Genomic DNA, 24,695 nt, shown 5'->3' with positions numbered 1-24,695 from the left:
ATAAAAAAAAAATCTACGTTTCTGCAGGGGGGCTTTGCCCCCCCATCCCCCCTACATTATTATTCTCACTCCGAGATTGCACTACAGTGGGGAAAAGGGAATTTTCCCTTACCTGCACTGTAGTCCGATCTACGAAACAGGCACACATACACGGAAGTGCTTGTCGATGTTAAGTGCTTTCGTGTATGTGTGTTCGATGTTTTGTGAGTCGGACATATGCTAGTCGAGCATATGTCCGGATCCCATATGTATATATATATATATATAATATATATATATATATATATATATATATATATATATATATAATTGGTGTACGAGATCATGTTATAGAGCTGTGGAAGATATCCTGATCAGGAAGGATAGAGGACAGGTGCAGGCATCAGTTTGCAGGAATCTCAGAAAAGACTTCTTCAAATGGTGTTTTTTCCCATGGCATACATTTTTTGAATAGGTGGTGCAAAGGGAATCCCAAACATTTTCAAAAGGGCAAAAGGGAATGAGGTAGTTGTAGAAAGGGTGTGGTGAAAAACAGAAATGGAGGAGGAAGTAGAATGCTGAATCTACTTTAAGGGTGTATATAAAGGCTGTTCCTTTCTGCCATCAAGAAGTATAATGTGATACACTGTAATATAATTTAATGTATGTTAATTTTCTTTTGCCACATGTCGATTATGAAACATGAGAAAATGTGTTAAGTTCAATGACTTTAATGGATAACTATTTTTATATCTAGAATATACATTAACTGCTTGTCTACGGAATGCAGCATTACATGCAGACCATTGTTTCAAACAGAACTTTTTCTCTGGTTGTGCCATTTGCCAGTTATAATACTGATGGTTGAAGTCAATTTACACATTCAGGAATGACGGCATAAGCCAGTGCTTTTTTAAAGTTTATTGCTCATTTTACTGTGATTTTCAAAAATATAAAAGACAAATGAAGTCATGACTATAGCCCAGGCAGCCCATGTTTTATTAGTAGCACAGGTATCAGCCCATGTTCTTTTAGTAGCACAGGTATCAGCCCATGTTCTGTTAATGGTACAGGTATTTGAGGAACTTGGCAGAGGAGGATGAGCTTGAGTGGTTGATGCCAGCTCACTGATTCCTAAGGGATATCAGAATTCTGGAAGGAGTCACTAAAAATGCATTAGCAACACCTAACCATGGCTGGGTGTATCACCCTCCTCCTGAGGCCATATCATTTCATGCTCCATTGGGAAGAGAATTTGCTGTTTAGTCAGAGAAACAGGAAGTGTGTGCATGACAGCATGAGTGCCACCATTTCCCAACCAGACAGGTATAAAAAGTCTGCAATGGAAGTGTACGCTACTCCAGTGGACTCACAGCTAGCCCACTCTCTGCCACACTACTCTGGCCACTGAGGGAACAGATTGCCATTACAACTTCCTAGACAGAAACAAATGAGCTGAAGGACTCCTGTATAATCCAGAGATGCCTGACTCAATCTCACATGCAATGAATGGGGTGAGTAGGGGAGTAGGGCAGGAAGTAGAGCCATAAGACAGGGTAGGGAGGTGAGAAAGAGTAAAAAAGTGCATTCCCTCAGCAAAACAAAAAATGCTATGTTTTGCTTTGCAAAGGAACAGAAATTGGCATGTTTTTCTATATTCAATAAATAAATACAGGCAGTAGCATAACGACCTTAAAATGAAAAGCTGAATTCCATACAACCATTGTACAAATAAATTGCAAAAGTAAATAGCAGGAACAGTAAGACAAGAGTTTCAATGGTGTTAAGATTAATGATAAAGTCATCTTTCATGAGCAAATTTATATTTCTACAAGTGTTAGTGTAAGCATTTACTATGTATGGCATTCTTGCCTGGTTCTCATTGGGGTGTTGATACTGCCTCACTGAATTAACTGGGCTACACAATACACTGAACAATTTTAAAACTCAAAAATAAGAATTTGTATTTTTTTTCAGGTTCAAGTTGGATTTACTGTTCAGGCAGACATGTAAAGGTCTAATTGTATTTTTGAATAATTTAGATTCCTTGTGATGTTCATGAAATTTCTATCACTTATAATGTTTTGTCATAATAATCTAATTTAATTTGTATTCATAAACCTCCATTATGAATTAAGTTAATTTCTAGCTGTTTTTATGCTGCAATAATACATCTACATTATATTTCCATGCAATATTACACTTACCTGTATTTAAACTTGAACTGTGGTCAGTTTTGCAGTGGCATCCCCAGACACCATTTAAATTTTTACATTCTTCATCATCAGCACAAGACAGTGATGCACATGGATTTGTGGAAAATCTTGGATCTGTGTGGAGAAAAATTTAAGTGGCACATTATTTGATAAACAGAAAATTTCAAGTATGTACTAGGATTAATCAAGCAGCATAAAATGATATGTATGTATGTTTGTACAATTGGGGGGCATGTACTTTTGCACATATGTGCATGTATGAGTGTGTATATTTGCATGATTGGATACTTTGCAGTGTGTGTGTGTGTGTGTGTGTGTGTGTGTGTCCGAATATATGAATATCTGTACATGCATAAGTCAGTGTATATGTGTACCTGTACCTGTGTGCATGGATGCATGCACTTGTGTATGTATGCATGCATGCATGTGTGGGTGTTTCTCTGCATATGCTATGTGCTTGTGTACCTGTGTGCATACATGCATTTGTGCATGTGCGTGTGTCTCTGCATATGCTATGTGTTCATGCGTAAGCCAGTCTGTATGTGTACCTGTGTATATGTGTGTGTGTGTGTGTGTGTAAATATATGTTTAGTACCTGTACAGTAGGAGTGAGGACAGCTTTCTATTCCTTCTAGTTTATAAACATAATATCCATTGGTACAGGCCTTCACTTTTATATTATTTGAAAAGCTACAGCAGTCCAGCTTCTGAGATACACATGTTTTACGAATTGCTATCTCCTCTTTGCTTGAGGGATGCGAGCCATTTAACCACACTGGTGCGACAGTTCCACAGTTGTATTCCTTAATACAGTGTTCTGGCATTTGTTGTCCACCATGGCCTTCAAATCGATACCAGCCTCTTTTCATATTGTCACACTTAACAGGTTCAGATGCATCATATGGTACATTAATGCTTCTCCAGGATTCATTAAGTACAGTGTAATTTTCACATGGGTCAGAACAGATGTATGAGCCAGGCACTTTAATACATTCTTTGTATGCATCGCATGGAGCGCTGAGAATGCATTCATTTTTCTCACAGCGATAACCATCTCCAGTGTAACCATATTGACAGCTGCAAGAGTAATTACCTTCAGAATTAGTGCAAACAGCTGCTAAGTGGCAATGATTTAATTCAGGCTGGGAGCATTCATCAATATCTTTACAACCAGCACCAGGGAAATCTTCTGCATAACCACTAGGACAAAGACATTTGTAGGAACCAACTGTGTTAACACAAGTGCCCAATCTACAGCTATTGAGATTTTCATTGCTACACTCATCTATGTCAGTGCAGGCCATCCCATCGTCATCAAATCCTTCTTTGCAATCATACTTACAATCTGCTTTACATTCTGCATTGGCAGGGCATCCTGAGCACTGAGTTCCACCTGTAAAAAGGGAAAATATATGTATGTATATATGCATATTTGTTTAGCAGTGCTTGGCAGCAATCAAAACCCAGTCCATAGAGAACAATAGTTTAGGTGACAAAATCAGATTTAATTGAGAAATGCTGAGTTTCATTAAAGGGATAATGTCAGGGCTATTACAAAACTAAGAACTAATGAGCAAAACAGAAAAAAATATATGGAAACAACATAGACCCAATACTATAATATGTATTTTTTCTGGCAATATGGTTTAGAGAGTGCCTTGATATATTTCCTAACTACCATTATTAATTTGGTCATCAAAAACTGCTTATACAATAATGCTCTAATTTGTTTTCTTAAATAATGTAAAACCTGTATAGGTTTAAAACATATCTTACTAAAATACTCAGCTTTAAAAGTAATTGATACATTTAACAATTCATTATTACACACACTTATCTGCATTCATTTTACATACCTTATGTTAAACAGCCCATGACTAAAGTTTGATATATGGATGATCTAAACAAATATCACAATCACTAAGTATTGAACTTACAGTTAAGCAGCCACCATTCATTTATTTATTTATTTGATTGTTTATTTATTTTTGTTTGTTTATTTATTTATTTTTATTTGTTTACTAGGGTGGAATGCTGATGACAACTGATTATATGCAACCCAGAATGGGACTGAAATTAAACAACAATAACACAGCACAAGGTGACAGTTAATAGGAGTTGAAAGTAAAAAACAAGAAAACATTGTTTTTAGATAAAATAGAATAGCAGTGTCAGTTTGACAGAAAGTAGATAATGTTTATGCTAAATATACTTACACATCTACCAGCATGTAATCAAGCTGTTACTAAAGGAGGCAAGGTGTATGCTAATATCTGACATAGTAGGGGGAGTTTTGTTATTGGATCAAGGAGAGCTCAATGATTTGAAAGGTGGTTTGAGCATGTGGTTTCATCGATTAGTTGTATGTGTTCATGATCAGATAACAATTCTTGGATGTCATTAGTGTTTTGGCCTAACAGATTTAGATTAGTCATTAATGATGACTACATGTTTTGTCTGTAAATGTTGGAAACAACGTTGTGTATGACACATTGGAATGCTTTGACAGAGGCAGTTGTGGGTTGTAGGCTATGGTGACAAAAAGAGAGTTGTTGTTACAGGATGGGATTTTTGTATGTATCCAAATGGGTTCAGAGTCTGAAATAGCATTTCTTTGGATGGTGGTTGTTATACTAATGTGAAACTTACATAATATTATGGTGTCCTCCCCTGGTTATTCACCTAGTCTGGCACTGAAGATGCATTTGTATATTAGGGAGATCATTTTTGATCCAATATTCTGTGATAGCAAAGTGATCAGGTGAGCATGTCCTTATGAAATAGTTTATTACATCAAGCTTATTCATAAGGATTTGTGCATTTAGTAGATCAAAGGAGACTGAACTGCACTTGAGTCTGGAGGGTGGGTGGATGAGTGGGTGTAGCCAGTGAACTTCTGTTAGATACAACATTAGCTCTTAAAGGTAGTAGGAGTATAAGAGGTATAAATTTATTGAGATGTTTTTGGAGTGTAATGTGTGGATCATACCATTATGTGGAGACTTATGGATACAAGAGTGTGTGTTAATTGCATGAATTTGGGAGCAGTGGAAGGATTATTTTGTACAGTGAAGAAGTGTCTTATAGATTCATAGATTAGTACTAAGCTAACTGTCCTTGCGAGCCATTTTAAGCCTAGCCAATTATCCCTTGTGAGACTCAAACCCTGCGCCTTGTGTTTGTAAGGCAAACACCTTAACCATTAGGCCACCCTCCCACCAAATTGTTGGGATGGAGGGGATTTATCACTGTGGTGAGTCTGGAGGGTGAAAGAGCTGGGTGGGTGGGTGTGATACCAAAAAAGGGGGAGAGTAGGAGCATGATTTGTTTGACTTTGATTGGGGAAGCATTTGTAAATGTAAAGAAGTATTAAAGTGATTTGTGATTGTTATATAAAATGTGTTGGATTTTTGTAAGGTATTTGGTTGAGGATAGATATGATATGAATGATCTGAAGTCCTTTGTGGGAGGTGGTTGTGTAAGAATTATAGTTTTTTTGTGTGTTTGCTGCGCGATTGAAGTTAAATGTGCTGTGTGATGCTATATTAAGGGTCCTCATGAATAATGAATTAATTTGGTATTCTTAGTGCCACCAAATCTCAGTGAGTGAAGCATTACTTCAAGCAACATGATACAGTCATAAAGTCAGGTTGGAGGTACAACTAAAAGAGGTTGGCATGTTTCTGGGCAACTGAATGTTTATACACAATTAAAGGAATGATGAAAACTGCATCCTGCACATTATGTAGTTGCAAGCAGAACCCAGATCAACAAAATCAGTGTGTTTTCATTTCTCTGAAGAACTACAGCAACATATCCTATGTGTTTTTATTATGCTAAGGGACAAAAATTCTGCTATCAACTAGAAATTGTGGCTTCAGATATGTATGGCAACCAGACTTGTGGCTAAGCATTGCCTAAATTATTTTTTTGAAAGTTTGTTGGTCTATTAGTGGCACCAAGCCTAATGAACTTGTAATGAGTTGTACATTGCTGATCTTTATGTTCAGTGCCTTTCTTAATGGTAATTGTCTCTTTCTAAATGTGTTTACCTGCAGGTACCATTGTGGCAGGTACATATTTCACTAAAGCTTTTTTATATTATCATATAGTACATTACAAAATTTGGCGTGTATGTTTCATACACATAGAAAGTTTGTTTTCTTTCTGTTTTGATAGTCCAATATTGAGACAGTTTTTTTCATAAATTTCTATTGTATTTAGTGAGATGTATGCTTTATCAACCAATTAATGGTGAGGTGTATTGTGAAGAGTTTCAGTACTGACTGCAATTAATAGTGAAGGGCTTTCTGATAACATCTGTGCCGGATCCATACTCCTGGTACTATATTAAGGATTAATAATGAGGAATTCCGATGAATTTTGTCATGATGATATACAAAGCTGTGGTCTAACTACAGCTTTGTGATGCAATGATCATTTTGATGAATTATTTTAATGACTTTAGTATTATATCCATTGAAGCCATATTCTACCAGATATGTAACCATTTATTTAAATGTTTTGAGCTGATTAATGGTCACAATTAGAAGGAACCACTCAGATTGCTTTGGATTTTGTCATAGTTCAGTATAACAATAAATATGTGCTTTAATAACTAGTGATACATGAAGGATAATTCAGACTCTAAAAAAGGAGTGGAGGAATTGATTATGTTACACATAAATATATTAAAACCCTAGCTACCCATTCCACAGAACCTCCAAAATATCTGTTTAAGCTAAGTTTCATTGAAGGAAGTGTCCATTTTGATTGGAAGAGGATGCAATCAAAACCATATATAAAAACAAAGGGGACAGAAGTTTGAGGGCCAACTACTGACCTATACGTCCATTATCAAACACTAGAAATATAATGGGGAAATCCATACTAGACAGACTGCAGTCTGAACTAAAAGGATGTTCTCAACACTTATACAGATTACAGTTGATCTGTAATGTGTTTACTGGAACATAGTTTTTGCTTTTGAACATTTTGGTTGGGGATTCAGACCCAAGCACTGAAGCATGTAACATAAAACAGAGCTGCCATGTCATGGGGAAATGTAGTACCAGGTCAGCAAAAAGGAAGAGAAGCAATACAGATGGGCAGGTGACTGATGAGGTAGATGTCATGTCAAAGGCAGGCTAGTATGGAAATGTATGTGTGTTTATGTGTGCATTGAAGCACTTCATAGGCTCCACTCAAGAAAGCCTACTGAGGGTCAACATAGTACAGTGTCAACCCAGCTCATCATGGAAATGGGGAAGAAAGGGGATACAGTGTCAACCCAGCTCACCATGGAAATGGGGAAGAAAGGGGATACAGTGTCAACCCAGCTCATCGTGGAAATGGGGAAGAAAGGGGATACAATGTCAACCCAGCTCATCGTGGAAATGGGGAAGAAAGGGGAAATAGGAAAGTAGGAAAAATGAGAATAGCAAGCACAGGAAAACACATAATAATAAATATGATACATGAAATGTGAGGAGAAGGAAGGGATTTTTTGGTGTTGATAACCCTACTTTCAATATATAAAAAGAAGGGCTAGTGCAATACATCAGGAGGAATGGTTAGTGAAGGGATATAAGGAGAAGTAAAGACAAGCAAACATAAAATGCTGACACAAACAAATGGGATGGTATACACACAAGACACAACAGGGACAGCAAAACCTGGATAGGGACAGGGCAGAGGCCATAGACACATACCAATCTGGCCTACATAGCAACACCCAGCCATCAGTCACCTCTGTGATTGAAATTATGTGCTGCTGCTCTTTTGATTGCCAAAAGGTTGGGGGTCTACCAGTCATGTGACTCAAGAAGCCATGCTAGGACAGACTTTAGCACCTTGAGTAACAGTTGCTTCCCCAACTGATGCAGACCCTTCAAGGGCAATGTCAGAAAAGGAACCATTTTCCTAAGTGACTACTGAGGCCTCCGGGTCACCTTCACTAGAGTGATCTCCATGCCTCAAATGAGGTGCTGACCTGGTGATTACTGGTGACCCAGTGTCAGATGCATTGACCAGCTCAAACCAAGGTGACTATTACTACTCCATGAGCTCAGCCAAAACTGAACTTGCAGAAAATGAGAACACATGTGTATACATGTGTGGGACCCACATGCAGTAACACAGCATAGTGTCACACATTGTAAATTAATTCACTGCTGACAGTATCAGTTCATGCCACATCCTCACATGTTTAGCTCACACTTTTTGGCCAGTGTAAAAGAGTAAAAGAAAGTACATACCCCTCAATAAACAGGTATCCGTAAGTAATACAATAAGAGGAGGGAACATGCTTGTAATAAATGTCCATATCTCTTTCTCCATAGCCTCTGCCCCCAAGGCTATAATAGATCAGGGTGGTGCCACCACAGTTCATTGTACTCAAACTAGTTCTGCCAGTGTCATCATCATCCTGTCAAGCTCATGTTAGGCATTCAACTTGCACAGAAGGCAAATGGGAGCATGATAATTGGATGGGTATTCATAAATTCACCTCAGGCTAGAATGGCTTAACCTTTTTGAAGGGTTAAGTACAGTCTGGGATGGGAACCAGCAAAGCATGTTTGAAAAGACTTGGTAGCCTAGAACATCCTAGGATTCCTATATCACTGCATCAGGCACTCAGGTAAGTACCTGTGTAGGAACAGCAAGACTATCTTGTTCTTACAGGTGTACATGCAGTAGCCCTGAGGAAGATGTGACCACTAAAGTGGTTCACTTAAGGAACCAAATGACACCCCTGTGCTCACAGGAAAATGTTTGGATACATACCTCTCAAATGTCCAAATTTTCGCAGGATGTCCAGATTTTTGCCTCATATTTTTTGTCTGTTCCTCATAAAATTTATGGTTTTCTGGCAAATCACTGAGGACTGAACTCACTAAATAATGAGACGTTTGAGTTTCAGATTTCACATCTTTTAGAAAATGTATCCTTACACAAATCCTGTTATTCTAGCAACTTTCTAAGTTTATAAGAGCAATATTCAAAATCTGTACCTATTTTTGAGCATTTGTCTCCGTATTATTTTAGGCTTTGTCCAGTTTCTTGCATTAAGAATTTTAGAGGAATATTTGGACATCATGGTGTACAGCATAGCTCAACAACAGCTTTCTACCAAACCTTTGTAATGCTGTGCCGTGATTCTACATGTCCACATAAACTGTGTGCATGAGCTTATTAGTCACATGCTTCCCTAGAACTGTTCCATGCATGGATAGAGCCAAAATGCTTGGCAGGGCATTGTGCTTCAAAAGCAGTTCCAAGACAGCAGTACCTTGCTAGCTCATTAACATAGCTGCTGTTCTACAAGGTCCTTATAAGTAACATATAAAGGGTGGATGCCATTTAATTAACATTTACAGACAAAAAAAATATGTGAAATACAAGACTTTACATAATAACTTTCTGGATGTGGATATAAAAATAGTGAAGGTAGAAACCCCACTGGAAAATGTACCTTAGCAATGTAATCAACACCTATGGTATGTGAGAGTGGGACCATAGCGTAATGAAATGGCATTATCATGTCCTGCTCTCTTAGTGGTCATCAGGCACATGAAATAGGACAGGACACAAGGAACATAAAGATTCCTCTACAGAGGAGTAGTCAAGGCAATGCGGTATAAGGGTGGGGATGTAACTAGGTGTGCCAATACACGGGACCAATAGGCATATGCAGGGGGGATGTAGGGAGTCCATACCCACTGCAGGAGACTGCACCTTGGGGGAATGGGGGGTTGTACACAGCATCACAGGTATCTGTTAACCCATTGCAGAATAACAAAAGGAGGCCAGTGGCTATAAATGGATCACTATCATAGATTGCTTCAAACAACCATTTAGTGACATGTAGTTCTCAGATGTCCAGGGCTTACCGCTGGCCCCTGAGAAAGCAACTGCTAGAAAAGATAAACAAGTGGGGGTAAAGATCCATTAAAGATATGACAGTTAAATGGAAAATGGTGGTCAAATGGCAGAAGCCACAAAACTGTCCCTTCATTTCTTGGTAACCAACTACATGAGTAAGCCATGAAAGTATAGCACTAGAACAATGGAGCACAAAAACATCTCTTACAGACCTTCCAAGTTTCTGGAGTAGACAGGAACTTTATAATCAACATCTGCCAAAGATACAGAATATCCCAGAAGCACTATAGAGTAGGATGCAAGCACTCTTTGGTGCCAATGCTTTCCTTATGGATCCTGCTGAACACATTAGCCCACATGTAAAACCACACTGATGAACAAGAGTGCAGACTGACAAAGAAAGCCATGGCGAGAGGTGTGGACGATAAATGAAAACACTGAAGCAAAAATGCATAGTATCATGCAGAGAAAACAATAAGGCAAGAAAAGCATAATACAGAACAGGATGACATACACCAATCACTCCAGTAAATTAAGGCTCTTAGATGCAACAAAAAAATATGAGCCTGTCAGCATAAGACATTCCTTATCTCCAAGCAAAGCCCTCTCCATGCCTATAGAATACTGTAGGAATAAGAAGCACACTAAAGCACATGGGCAGGACTTGAAATAAAGAATGGAATAAAATAAAACATGAGACACTGCACAGTATGCTCATTTGGCCACACAATCACATATGATATAACTGAGACACATACAGTGTCATAAATGTAACCATGTGAAATATGAACAAATGAAGCATGAACTTCAGGACTAACCCCCACCTCCAACTCCATCCAAAACTGCACAGCAGTACAGAAAATTAAATGTTTGTGTAAGCCTGGCTGTTGTAAGCACTCATTTTGTGGTATCACCTGATAGAGTATGACACTGTCACTGCATCATTCCATCAATAGAGTCATTTGCCATTTATAATGGAAACCTTTCCATTACCCTGGGAACAATGGAGAAAGATAACAAATGGGAGCGTTGTCCTGTTTTATAAAAATACTAAAAATATGAGGAAATGCTATAAAACAGGTGATTCAGAAATAAAAGATCATTATTCAGGGCAGAAAAAATGTTAACAAGTATGGAACTGATGCAAACAATCAGAAAGGGAACATATCTGAGACCTGCAAATATGTATCGTAAATAGATGGTTTTTTTTAACCCCTATTAGGTCAATTAGGAAAAAAACAATGGTGGACATGAAATGCTGTAGATCTAGAATATAGAAAAATTGAAGTTGACTGAATACATTTATTTTTCAACAGTTAGGTTAAGTTTATAGACTGCACACACTCTGCCATCAAAGTCCCACCTGGTCCACAGGAACCTAGATACAGCAATAGGAAGGCCTTCCACTCTCTGAACTGCCAAGTGTTATGTATTATCCAGGACATTATACATAATATTTCTGTGAGTCACCATGGCAGTCCCCATGATTTTCACATAGGGTACATACTAAAACATATACCAACAGTTCATGTGGGAACTTCCCACATGGTCATTTAGTCAGGTACACAGTCAGGCAGGATACACAAGACAGTATATACATTCATACCATGCAAGCAGAGAATGTGCCATATATAATGGGGTGATTGGTGTGTACTGAAGATGATGCTGGGTATTCTTTGGAGTTGTGGGTAGTGGCATCCATCAACAAATCCCAGCAGAGATGGTGTATGACACACTCCATGCGGAAACACATAATATCATGGAGAGCATAGCTGGACAACTGAAGGGCTACTTCCATTGTCCTGATACACCTAGCAGAGCACTGTAAGTATGCTTCAGACACCTGTAGAAAAATCTTTGGGCTGTGTTCCATGATAGAAAATACGCCATTGAGGAGACAGCTATAGGGAAAGTTCCCAGCAGGGCCAACAATACCAATATGACAGAAGTGTAGGTGCAGGGTATAGGAGTCTGGGGATAGAGAAGCAGCAGCAGTACCACATATGAGGAGGAGACAAGTTAAGTACATCCTGTCACAGGTGGCATCTGGTCTACAGCTATGTGCCACTATAAAGACAGCACAGAATGAAATGATGCATGCATTATCACATGTAGGCAACAAAAGGCAGTGCATGCACTGACCATGCTATGCCTCAGATATAACTATACTCAGTGAGGGTAGCCACTATCCCTCACAAAGGTAGCTGGGGGGGGATACAGTGACAACAGGCAGCAACACTGTAATATGGGGTAGGGTCATGAGAAGTGAACTTGGTAGCTACTTTTCTAGCAGGTTGTGTGGAGTTAGAGATTGTGTACTCCAGTATTGGAAGCTGCCACGTTCTGAACATCATTGATACCCACTCTGATGGCTTGCAGTTTCAGAGACTGATACAATCTGGAAAGTTGTTCAGCTTTGACCATGCCTCCCTTCCTCAATAACAAGTAAAGCCAAGACAGACAACTGATTCATCTTAAGCTGCAAATTGGTAGAAATGCCATGAATCCTACTAAGGCCATTGGTCTGTATCTGTTACCAGAAAAGATGGGCAAAATGAAATTGGCACCTTGTTACCTTTATCTTTGGGAAGTTCACAGAAACAGCCATGAGAGCTCTATTTTCAATATCATTCAGGATGATGGCTGATTCATGCATACTTCCATAGAATCAGTCATTTCCTGAACTCCATTGTATAGTATTTTGTAATCTTCCTTGGTCTTTTAAATCACCAGACAGTAGAGAACAGGCATCCCTCAACTGTAGCACTGTGAGATGACAAAGGCACTACTGTGGTAAAATTAATGGTACACTGTCGACTTCAATGGAAATGTTCTATGTATAAGCATTCATGAGAGCAACCAAGTTGTCATCTGCTGTGAAAATCAACACAGACAAATAGTCATCCTCCCCGAGTTTGAAGTACACTATGAAGAATCCATTTTTAAGGGGACTTGTCTCCGTTGTCACTTCTTTTATGGTGTTATCTGCCTCCTTTACTGAAGGATTAGCATAGCATCCCTGTCTCCTAATCTTCATTCTTATGATAGAGATGCAGCACTAAAAAAGTAAACATATGACCAGAACCATGACAAGATATATACTTAGCTACTGCATTATTCCTATCCAATTTATGAATTTCATAAAGATGACCATGTATGCATTCATGGAGGGAATGGTTGGTCTTGCCCCCATATAAGACTGAGCAGGCTTGGCACTTAGCTAAGTACACTAGGTTATTACTCATACAATCATACTTTTACTTCTTTAGTGCTGCAGCTGATTTCAGAGAGTATGAGAACGGGAGATCTTACCAATAAATCAGAGGAATGTGAAATAAGATGGATTATTTTGCTTTAAGCAGATAAGGGATTTGGTCTGAATGAGACTGTAGCTTTAAAACAAAATAACTAAGTGATTTTGCCTTAAAACAAGCCTTGTTTTAAGGCAAAAGTGCTTAGTTATTTTGTTTATTAAAACGTTTCTGAACATACCTCCTTTGTGCTATATATTCTTATTGTTTGTACTCATGTTTGGTTTATTCTATTGTGTGGTTACTAGTTTATTTTGTATATATGGGTTGTTCTATTGTGTGGTTACTAGTTTATTTTGTATATACAGGTAAGAGGATTGGTGTTAGGGGTGGGAGTGTGTTTGTGGGGGTGTTGTGGGTATTGTTAGAGTAAGGATAAAGTAAGGAGATAACTTTAGTGTTGCATGGCTGTTTGTTCACATGGGTGTCTATGTGAGAGTCTCAGCCAGTCTTGTATAATAGTAGTGGTAGAGTTCTTCTAAGTTAATTTGCAGAGTTAGGGTTAGCACACATTAGTAGGGTGGCACAAAAGGGCAAAGTCATTCCAGAAATTCACAGGACAGCACTGTCAAGGAGCAGAAAGTCCAAAAATCTGGAGTAATAGAAAAGGGAAGATCTCAGTTTACAAAAACAACAATGGTGGTAGCATGAGGGAAGTTTGTTTGTTTAATTTGTTTTTTTGTTTGGCAGACAGCCAGATATGCACAGAAACTGTATGCTATTGTGCAAAAGTGAGTTTTTTAATACAATGTATAGCCATTATTTTATTTTTTAATTTAATTTTGCTACAGGCAGCAATCTGTGTATAATCTGTTCCTGGCTGGCAACACAATATGTGTTATGGGGGCTGGTGAGCAGTTCTGGATTTGTATTAAACTGAGAATGAAATACACTTTGTTTCCATATTTTATTTTATTACAATCAGACATCTGAAATGTATATAAATTATTCCTGACAGGCAACCAGATGTGGGCTTTATCGGTTGGGGTGCAACTGTGTACTTGTCTGAAATAGCATTTGAAATACACCATGTAACAATTATTTTATTTTATTTATTTTTATTTTATTTTATTACAGTCAGACATCTGAAATGTACATGAACTATTCCCAGCAGACAACCAGATTTGGGCTGGGTGGCTGGCAAGCGTGTGCTTTTTTAAAACAGAGTTTGAAATGCATTGTGTGGCTAATTTTATTTTATGTTTTTATTTTACTATACTTGGACATCTGAGATGTACACAAATCATTACTGTCAGCTAAGAAGAAATGGATCATGGAACTGGAAAGAAACTATTTGTATAAAAAAAGGCTTTGAAATTCACCCTATGAGCATCTTATTTATATTAACTTTATTATAGTCAGGCATCGGAGAGGTATGCAAATTACTATTGGCAGCTTACTAGATATGAGCTGTGGGAGCTGTGTTTGTGTACAGTGGAGTTTGTAGTACATCTTGTGGCAATTTATTTTATTTTATCTTTAATTTTATTACAGTCTGACATCTGAAACATGCACACATTACTCCTGTCAACCAACCAGATATGGGTTGGGGGGGGTTGGGGTTGGTGATCAACTGTGTGTTTGTGTAAAATGGAGTATGAAATGCATTGTGTGACTGTTATTTTATTAATTTTTATTACAGTGGAATGCCTGAGATATGCACAAACACAAATGTAGCAATAATTGCTAAGTACTGGCTTTCTGCTAATGAAAATGACTGACTACTGTTATTTGGTCATTATTCTGGTTTTGTAGGGCCAAAGTGATTTTTGTGAAGCAAGTTAGATTATTTTACCATGGCTATTGTTTGTGTGAAGTAAACTTGGATTATATTTACTGCAGCCATTTTTATCACAACCAAATATCCATCCAGTGCAGTAATATTTCTCATTTTTGTTTGATTTGTGGGTTATAGAATAAAAGTTGTTGTAACATATGTATGGCTTTGATTATTTGGCTCTATTCATTTCAGTGAATAATGCATTAATAGGTCTATACTGTGTAATACAGTCTAAACGTATTGCATTTTAGCAATACCTCTTTACAGACATCCTCAAGCAGCTGTGAAAGGGTTGACATCTGTCAGTTCAGTATAGTCAGCATTATGTGAAATGATATTCAGAAATGTAAGCTCTACAGCACCCATTATGCAGTCACTGTTGCATATTACCTTGATGCAGTTTCCTCTGTACAATCAAACTTCAAAAAAAATGTTCTGCATTTAGTTAAATGCTTGTTGTTTTATGATTAGTTGTTGCCAGCCATTCCCTGATGCATAACTAACATAGTTCAGGAAATGTTATATCAATATCATCATATTTTTAATGAACATGGGCCATTTATTCTTCAAAATCAAGAAGAACTTTATTTCTGGATGAAGCACTGAAATGTAAAGCTATCTGCTAACATCAGCATCTCCATATGAAACAGTTCTCTTTAATGAGAAATTATTCAGATGACTTTTGCTTCTGCAGAGACTGACAACATATGTCAGCAGGTGGGTAATATTTCTTCTTGTGTATTCATCATACATACTCTTTTTTTTTAATATGTGCTACATTTGACTAGGTCTTATGGCGTGATGCCAGTGTTCTTTACAGAATTTCATGTTGTCCATCCAATGCTGCTAATAAAGTACATGTAATGTTATTTCTTTAAAACAAAAACAGCTGTACATAATCAACATAGCTGCAATAACTGTTGGGTAAAGGTGGTAGGGCTGCCTGTAGATGAAAGCCTGCCACTGTAATCTGCTTATTTTAAACAGTCTTTAACCTTTATTGTCAGGACTAGTGTGCATCTGTGAAGAAAGTCAGAATACTATACAGTAGAAATTGTGAGTTTGTGTGAAACATACTTGAATAAAACAACGAGGCACTGTGCCGGAAGGTAAACCAGGAACGAACGAACAACTAGAATAATTACGTTTATTCCACAAGTAACAAAATACGTATTGTGAGCGCTTTCATATAATAAAATATTATACTTCATCAGACAAAGATCCAACACATTCTGTTCATTTTAAACTTTCAAATAATAGTGTCATCATGATGTCATTTCCTTTGTCTAAATTACTTTCCAAATCAAACAATACATATTGCAAACACCAAATTCACTAACATCAACAATTAAAAAAATGAATAAAAAGTTTTATGTCCCTATTGCCCTCAGCAGCCTACCTAATATAAACATGTATATATACTTATATAAAATACTTAAAATGCAAGTATAAAATGTATATACATCTATTATTTTATATAAATTAATTAACCAAATATAATTAACTTAACCATTAAATACACTATAATCAAATGTCACTTCACTATAAAAAATGTATATATTTTCTAAGATTCTAAAAAGCATATACTTGTATATATCTCTCCTTTACTACATTTTATCTCTCCACCTCTCCTATTAATACAGCAGCTTATTATGAATAATCAAGTTTAACAACTTCTATATTTCTTTTAACTTCTCTTTAATGGTAACAAATTTTGTTTCTTTTTAGCGCTTTTTAGTTTAAGTAAAGGTGCTATGGAGCTATGCTCATTAATACCTGGCCAAGTGTCTGCTTGCAACCTTACTTGCCATTCTAATTCTTTAATTTCTAAAAGTACATTCCAAGCTTTTTTGTCGTCAATTATAACTTGATCTATGATGGTATAAGTAAATGAATGGTCTGGATGACTATTAATGTGTTTTGCTAAAGCATTATTCATATTCAGTTTTTTTATTGCATATTCATGTTCATATATACGCTGAGACAATTTTCTTTCGTTTTTCCCTATATAATAGGCTAAGCATGATTTACACTTGCTTAAATAAACTACAGCTTTTGATTCACAATTATATTTACCTTGTATTTGATATGTTCTATTTTTCACTAAAAGCTCGGTGCCAACTTCTATTTTATGGCACCATCTAAAAAAACGCATTTTTTCATACCTAGCATTTTAACATTCCTATGCAAATCATTATATTTTAACAAATCTTTCAAATTTCTCCTTCTTTTATACACTATAAGTGGCTTATCTCCTACTATATTCCTTAACTCTTCTTCCAGATTTAGTACGCTCCAATTTTTCTCAAAGATCCATCTTAAAATATTAGCTTCTTTACTATATGTGATTACCAATGCTTCTGAAAATTTATTATTCTTATCTTGGTTTGTACTCGCGATTATTTGGGATGCAACACTATTTTTTTTTTCTCCTTCTATGCTGCAATTTTTAATTTGCATATTAAAGTTTTTTTTTATCTAAAATAGGTTTAAAATAACCTCTCTTTCTTTTGTTTATTACTTCTTCTATAATGTCATTTTAAAAAAATGCTAGGGTATGATCTAGCAAAGAACATGGATCTTAAATTAGAACATTCTTCCAAAAAATGTTGCTCTTTAGTAATCATGCATGCAGCTCTAACTGTCCTTTTACGACGGACTTTTTTTGGTGTTCAGGATGTGAGCTGCTATAATGTAATAAACTACTGGAATATGTCTCTTTCCTATATATACGAGCTATGTACCTATTTTCTTTGTAGTCTTTAATACGTTTAATATCTAAATATTCCATATAATCATTACTAATATTACATGTGAACTTAAAAAATGTTGTAGTTTGACCTATATATAACAGGGATTCTTCCAATATGTCTTGTGTTCCTTGCCAAATAATGCTAATGTCATCCTGAAACCTAAAGTATGATTTAATAAATCTATTAAATCTACTGTTAAAAACATATTTCTTCTCCCAATAGGCCATAGTTATTTTAACATAAGCTCCCCCACATGGGGAGCCCATTGCAATGCCTTTTGTCTGTAAATAATATTCATTATTAAATACCAAAACATTATAATTCAAAACTATTTCTAATAACTCCATTAACAAATTAATTTTGTCTTGTTGCATATGATTGTCTTGAAGCATTTCACTGGTCCATTCTAAACCTATTTCTTGTGGGATAACCGTATAAAGATCACATACATCAATTGTGACCTAGATGTCATTACTATTATATTCTATGTTATTCATATACTGTAGAAATGACCAGGAATCCTTACAAATTTGTTCTTGATTTTTAAGAATATTTTTAAATTCAAAGTCTATATACTTTGCGATCGCTGATGTGATAGAGTTCCTTCCATCTACTAAGGGACACATAGGTGGATTAGAAATAGATTTATGCATTTTAGGGGTTCCAAACAACACAGGGACTCTAGCGGGTGATACATTCAAATAATTATACAATTCTATACTGATACGTCTATCTATGAACATATCATTTAACTGCATATAGATTGTTTTATATGCTCCATTAATTTCATTCATTGACACTTTCAAATATGTATCAGTATTTAAAATATTATTTAACCTTCTATTATAATCTTGACTATCCATAATCACTGCCCTCCCCCTTTGTCTGGTTTCATTATACGTATCTTTTCCTTTCTTATTTGAGTCAAGGTCTGCTGCTCTATTGTACTAAGATTATTCTCTTCCTTTCTTCCATAATGATATTTTTTCAAATTTTTAATATCTATTTCACAGATGATCTCATATGTTACCAGTTTAGGGTGGAGGGGGGGGTTATAAATACTAATAATACTGAAAATATTGGTCTGTCTAATTATGTTAGTCTGGTACAATACTTTTAAATTAATTTTCCTAAGATACAACTTTAAATCTAAAATGGTATTAGTGAAATTACTATAAGCAGAAGGCACAAAGGTCATTCCTTTTGCCAATAAGTCAGCTGTTTCACTAGTACAAGCAACATTTGAAAAATTGTACACTTTAAAATCTTGCTTACTATTAAACACCACTGTACAAGCATCATTAATACTTGATTCGAATGTGTCACTGCTAATCAATCCATTGTGTTCCATATTATTCAAGTCCCCCATTGTTTCATTTTGGGTCTCTCTCCTTGAAACCCCGCTGCTTGTTGGCTATTTGAAAAAGGAACATTGCCTCTATTTTTAAGTCTCTCAGACCTTCTTAGCTCAGGATAATTATGATTGCATGTTTCTTGACTGTTATCATATTCATAAACTCTTTCATGTTCATCTATGTTAACGTTATTAAACCTTTTCTGCTCTTGAAGTTTAGGGGGCCTAGGATATGCTACTCCGTTAGCATAATCTCGAAGATCACGTTCAAGTTTACTGATTTTTCCTTTTTTTCAAGTATTCAGTTTGTTGTTCAACACTATTATAAATGTGCACATGCTCATATTGTACCTGTTCATACGAGTTATGCTCACGAATAGTGCTATCTAATGTGATTAAGTCATTACTGAGCTCATCAATATTTACTTGATTGTGTTTTACTAAAAGTTCAAACAATTCCTGCCCTGTTCTATCAAAGAGTTTTAATAGCTCTATATGTAAAGCCGAGTTCTCTATTAGTCCTGAAGTGAAATGCCACATGCGTAACCCTTTCGGAATGACTTTACTTCGCAAACATTCAGAAAGGTAAGCGTTCTCAAGCTGTAATTTCTTAAAGTGCATAGGTTTGTAGTCAAATTCAGACAGCTTACCATTAAGCGTGTTATCCGTTCCTTGAGAAATTAATTAGACAAAGGAAATGACATCATGATGACACTATTATATGAAAGTTTAAAATGAACAGAATGTGTTGGATCTTTGTCTGATGAAGTATAATATTTTATTATATGAAAGCGCTCACAATACGTATTTTGTTACTTGTGGAATAAACATAATTATTCTAGTTGGTCGTTCGTTCCTGGTTTACCTTCCGACACAGTGTTTCGTTGTTTTTTAGTTTGTTTTTCTATTTTTTTATTGTTTGAAACATATTTGAAATATGGTACTTTGGCCATTATTATTGTTATTATCATTATTCATTCTACCACAATCAGACACAGTCAACAATATGGCTATAGTTGCTGGGTACAGGGGTTGTCTGTGAATGAAAATGACTGACCTTGCTGAATTAATAAAGTTCAATAGTCATTGGGCTGTTCTTGCAGTATTAGTGTGAATTTGTGTAAAACAAGATGGAATACTTTACTGTGACCAAATTGATCACACTAAAACATATGAGGTGTAAATAAAGTGAATTTAAAGAGTATGGACGTGGGTAGCTTATAATGTCAGCAGTTTAAGTGGTCTGTTATGGTTGAAATCTTCTGAAACTGATCATTTTCTTACAATTGATTAGTACATTTTGTTTCACTTCTTGTTGCAAAAATGTTCAAGACCTCACATTTAAAACAAGCTCAAACTAATTTTGTTGCATTAAACAATAAACTTAATAATCTTGCAAACTTGTAGGTAAGTATGCATTTAAAATTATCAGAAATGTAAATACAAAACAAATCATTCCAATTATGCATGGTCCTCAAAAAAGTACATGGTGAGGGCCTATGTTTTGAAAACAGCCAGGGGCCTAAGGTACACTTAATCTATCACTGACAGTAATTATCACTTCTGACTAGGCACATTGTTTTAAACAATCTCTGCACCTCTAAATCTGTCCAAGAGTCTTAATCTATCAAACATCTGCTGTAAATGTAAGTACCTCATTCTTCTATGTTTACACAATGTATTTTGTAAATATCCTATTTTAAGTCCCAAATACAATATTACCTATATTATAGGCCTGGTTCCAAAAGACTTACACTGAGAGCAGATCTTTTCGAATCTGACCCCTGTAAGCTTGTTTATAGATAGGCCTTGCACTGAAGTAAGTCATTTATGCTGACAGCAAGTCTTTCAGAATCAGGGCAGACTTACACTGATGACAACTCTAATGAGATCTGGCCCTATATCTTTATAATAGTTCATTGTAAGAATATCTCCTTTTATTTATCTCACACATGCTCGCAAACAAGCATATGCACACACACACACACACACACACATGTACGTGCATAGAACAAAATCCTCCATTGGAGGTACAAGTAGACTTAATGGTGTCTACAAAAATAAAATGGGCTCCGAGTATTTATACTTGTTTATAAAGTTCCCAGACTCCTTTATGAACTTGACCAGTATACTGTTAGTCTGTAGCAGTGCAAAAGGCAATATTAAAATGGCATAGCTGGCAAAATAAAGCTAAGCCTGTATGTAAACAGGCAAAAATAACAATGTAGGAAAATAGACAGTTGAGTGAAAATATGCTAGTTAATATGTATAACAGCAAGCTAAGCCCTGCAGGCTTATAAAAGCTAAAGCTGAAAGTAAGATTTTTCAGTGTTACTAATGGACACTTATTATCCAACATGCAATAAGCAAGTTTTGAGGTGCTTACCTCTAAACAGTAAAGCAGGCCCATGTGCACATGGCTGCTACATATCTAGTTTGTCAGTTATGTGAAGGATGGTCATAATTAGTATGTAAAGTTTATCTACAGGAAATCATATTCTAAATTTTGCAGATACAGATTTATTTTAGTATTTCCATGCCTGCTCGGTAGTGCCAGTTTGTGTTTATGTTTGTGACATTCCTGACTTGCATCCCAATAGCAGTTACAGCATTGCATTCACACGTGAACTGTATTAATTGTGATTATGATGCAGAACCAGGGATTACTATTTCCTTATTTTGTTGTTTGTTTTTTTAACACCTTTACTGAATTATCACTTGTGACACAGGCAAACATACATTTATATAAAAGTAATCAAACCTTATTAAGAAGTTCACATTTACAAACATTATAGGATATATAACAATATATAAGATGCATAATCTATACAACATCACATAAATTATTCAACTCCTGCCTTCTCTTAAACCTCACTGCTCCAAATCATTTTTTCTGCATGTATTGTTCCCACAGTTTCCATTTATTTATGTAATTTACTCCTACCCTTTTCTAAAGATCCCGCTTCATGTTATTGTATATATCTTCAAGTATACTTGGTTTAGATTTTAATTTCCATTTTCTAGTAATTCTTTTTTTGGCAGCCACCAAAATTAAACTTAAGAAGGCCTTACTATGTCTAGGCAGTTCAGATTCTATACACCAGCTCAAAATATAATTTCTTTAGTTACTCTCATTTGCTCAGTATTCTTCTATAGGAAAATTTTAAAAGTCTCAACCAAAAAACACACTAGTGTGTGTGATATAAAAACAAGTAACCATAAAAGTCAGAGTACAAGTACATGTAGCATCCACTTTGATTTTCCATAATAGCACTTTATATTCCAAAGCATGTTCCCACCCCCCACCCCCAGGTACAGGAGTTACTATGTCCAATATACCAAATATGAAACATTAAAAATGCTCACATGTGGTACTGTGTTTATATAGGGCATTGTTACTGCTCCCCTTAGAAATAGCATATGTGTGTTCGCATATCCTTTAACTAAGTGCCCTTTCAGTCTTACCTATGCAAAATGAACAGCAAGAGGAGCACTTTATTAAGTATACAAGTCCCTTATTTCCACAATTACCATTTTCCAAAGTAATACTCTTGTTGTTAAAGTTTTAAAAAAGGAGATTCCACTCTTTTATAAATTCATTTCTGATGAAGTTCCAAAATATGTAAGGAACAAAAGTGCTTAACTGATAAACTGATAGTTGTTTTTAAATGACTTGTAATATTAAACTGATTGGATTTTTTTAGCTTTGGCTCCCTGCATTCATGACCAACAGAACAGGAGTACTTGTGTGGTAATTTTTAGTGTCCCAACTCATTATAACCCCAAAACATATGTTCCTAGTTATCGCCTTCTTCCCCATCACACCTCCAACATTTGCCATCTACCTAAGGAAATATTCTTTAAAGTTTGTTTGGGGTATAGAAGTGTCTATGCAAACACTTCCAGGCAAAAATCCAAAATCTTAAATCTTCTAGACTTTTTTGCATATTTAGGAGTCATACATATGTCCTCTCATTGTTTCTTTGTGAATTGTACATCTAATCTCTCTTCCCAGTCTTTTCTGACCTCTTCTGATTGATTCCTATAGGTATTGTGCAATATGTTATATGCCCTATTAATTATCCCTTTTTAACAAGGCTTTAGTATTTCTAATCAAAATGCAATAGCTCTAAGAACAGCTGTTTGACATTTTAATATGAAGACTATTAACTTAAGTACACAAAACTTCTAGACACAGGTACTTGAAGAATTTGCTTTTTCAGACAAATAACACCCCAAAATAAAAATAGGCAATTTGGAGGCTCCTCCCAAGTGGGGAAATTTGTGCACCACCCACCCTTTGATTTTATATTCTCACTCTGAGGTCACTTCAACTGACAGGTTGAGCAATAATTCAGAACAATGGGGAAAAAAGATTGAAGGATCTCAGAGAAACAGCAATCTCAGAGATTAAAAAAATGAAAACATTTCTAAACACATCACTGCAGCAGACAGTAAACTTTTAAAAGACAATAAAAGCAAACATTAAATTAGTATGCTGCCTAAGAAAAAACAAAAATGAGAAAGCTCATCTCAAGTATGTCATGGTAAACCAAAAATGCAGTATATAAGTGTTATTACCTTAGATGACTTCCAGATGCAAGCCAGGCACTTTATAAAATATAATGGCATTAAATACTTAGAGAATCACATTTTCATTGGTAGCAATACATTTCCTTCTACATGCCTGAATGGAAGAGTTTGACCAGAAAAATTAAATCAAGTAAAATGTTACCTATAAATCCCTCAAGTGTTACCGAATGTGGACCTTCAGCAGTAATGTTAAGGGACCACTCTCCTTTTAATGGACGATCAGCTGTATAAACACTTCCCCATGATTCTGACAGCAATTTCTTTGTTGGAATTTCAGTGGCTAGTTGTGATGAAAAGATAAAACAGTCATCACATCACAATAATTCAAGTTTTAAACTGAATTTTGAATGCATATATCACATGTAAAGGAAATTAAGTAGCAAAACTCATTTGTGCAGCTCAAATCTGTGGACCTCAAACGTGGTTTAATAACTTTGTGTGTGTTGAACAGAATAAGACAGAGAGGGAGAGAGAGTACATATACTGACAAAATAAAACATGCTTGGTTCAGTGGAAAATAAAACAATAGATTTACTGAGTAATTCTTAACTCACTATAGGTTAAAATAAAACAAGTCAATCTGTTTAATAACATTTATCCACATTTATCTAAATCTGCATACTTCTTAATCATGTTATTAAGTCTTCTTCAACAATGATTCAAATGGGAGGATGTACAAATTAAAAATATTATGGAATTGCTTGATTTTTTTAACTTGCAGTGTTTCTTTTATATTGTGCTAGCTATATGTCTGAAATTATTTTCATATTTTCAGCACCTTAAATTGTTTTTCCACAAATTCTTTTCCTCACTCAACACTTTTAT

The 24,695-nt window shown here is 35.8% G+C and overlaps 1 protein-coding gene across 1 annotated transcript in view; it reads right to left on the bottom strand.

The window, feature by feature from the left end:
• LOC122816453 (uromodulin-like) overlaps positions 1 to 24,695 on the bottom strand; it is a 559,619-nt gene that overhangs the window by 333,069 nt on the left and 201,855 nt on the right. The window contains exons 8-10 of the mRNA XM_044089260.1: positions 24,013 to 24,150; positions 2,791 to 3,588; positions 2,187 to 2,309 (exon numbers count right to left, since the gene is read on the bottom strand). Coding sequence (XP_043945195.1) covers positions 2,187 to 2,309; positions 2,791 to 3,588; positions 24,013 to 24,150 — 1,059 coding nt within the window. The remainder of the gene's footprint in view (positions 1 to 2,186; positions 2,310 to 2,790; positions 3,589 to 24,012; positions 24,151 to 24,695) is intronic.

This window comes from Protopterus annectens, chromosome 12.part0 (assembly GCF_019279795.1).
Source record: "Protopterus annectens isolate FY-2018-M chromosome 12.part0, PAN1.0, whole genome shotgun sequence".
NCBI lineage: Eukaryota > Metazoa > Chordata > Ceratodontiformes > Protopteridae > Protopterus > Protopterus annectens.
The sequence above is the reverse complement of the archived record's forward strand: the minus strand, read 5'-3'. Positions and strand labels throughout refer to the sequence as shown.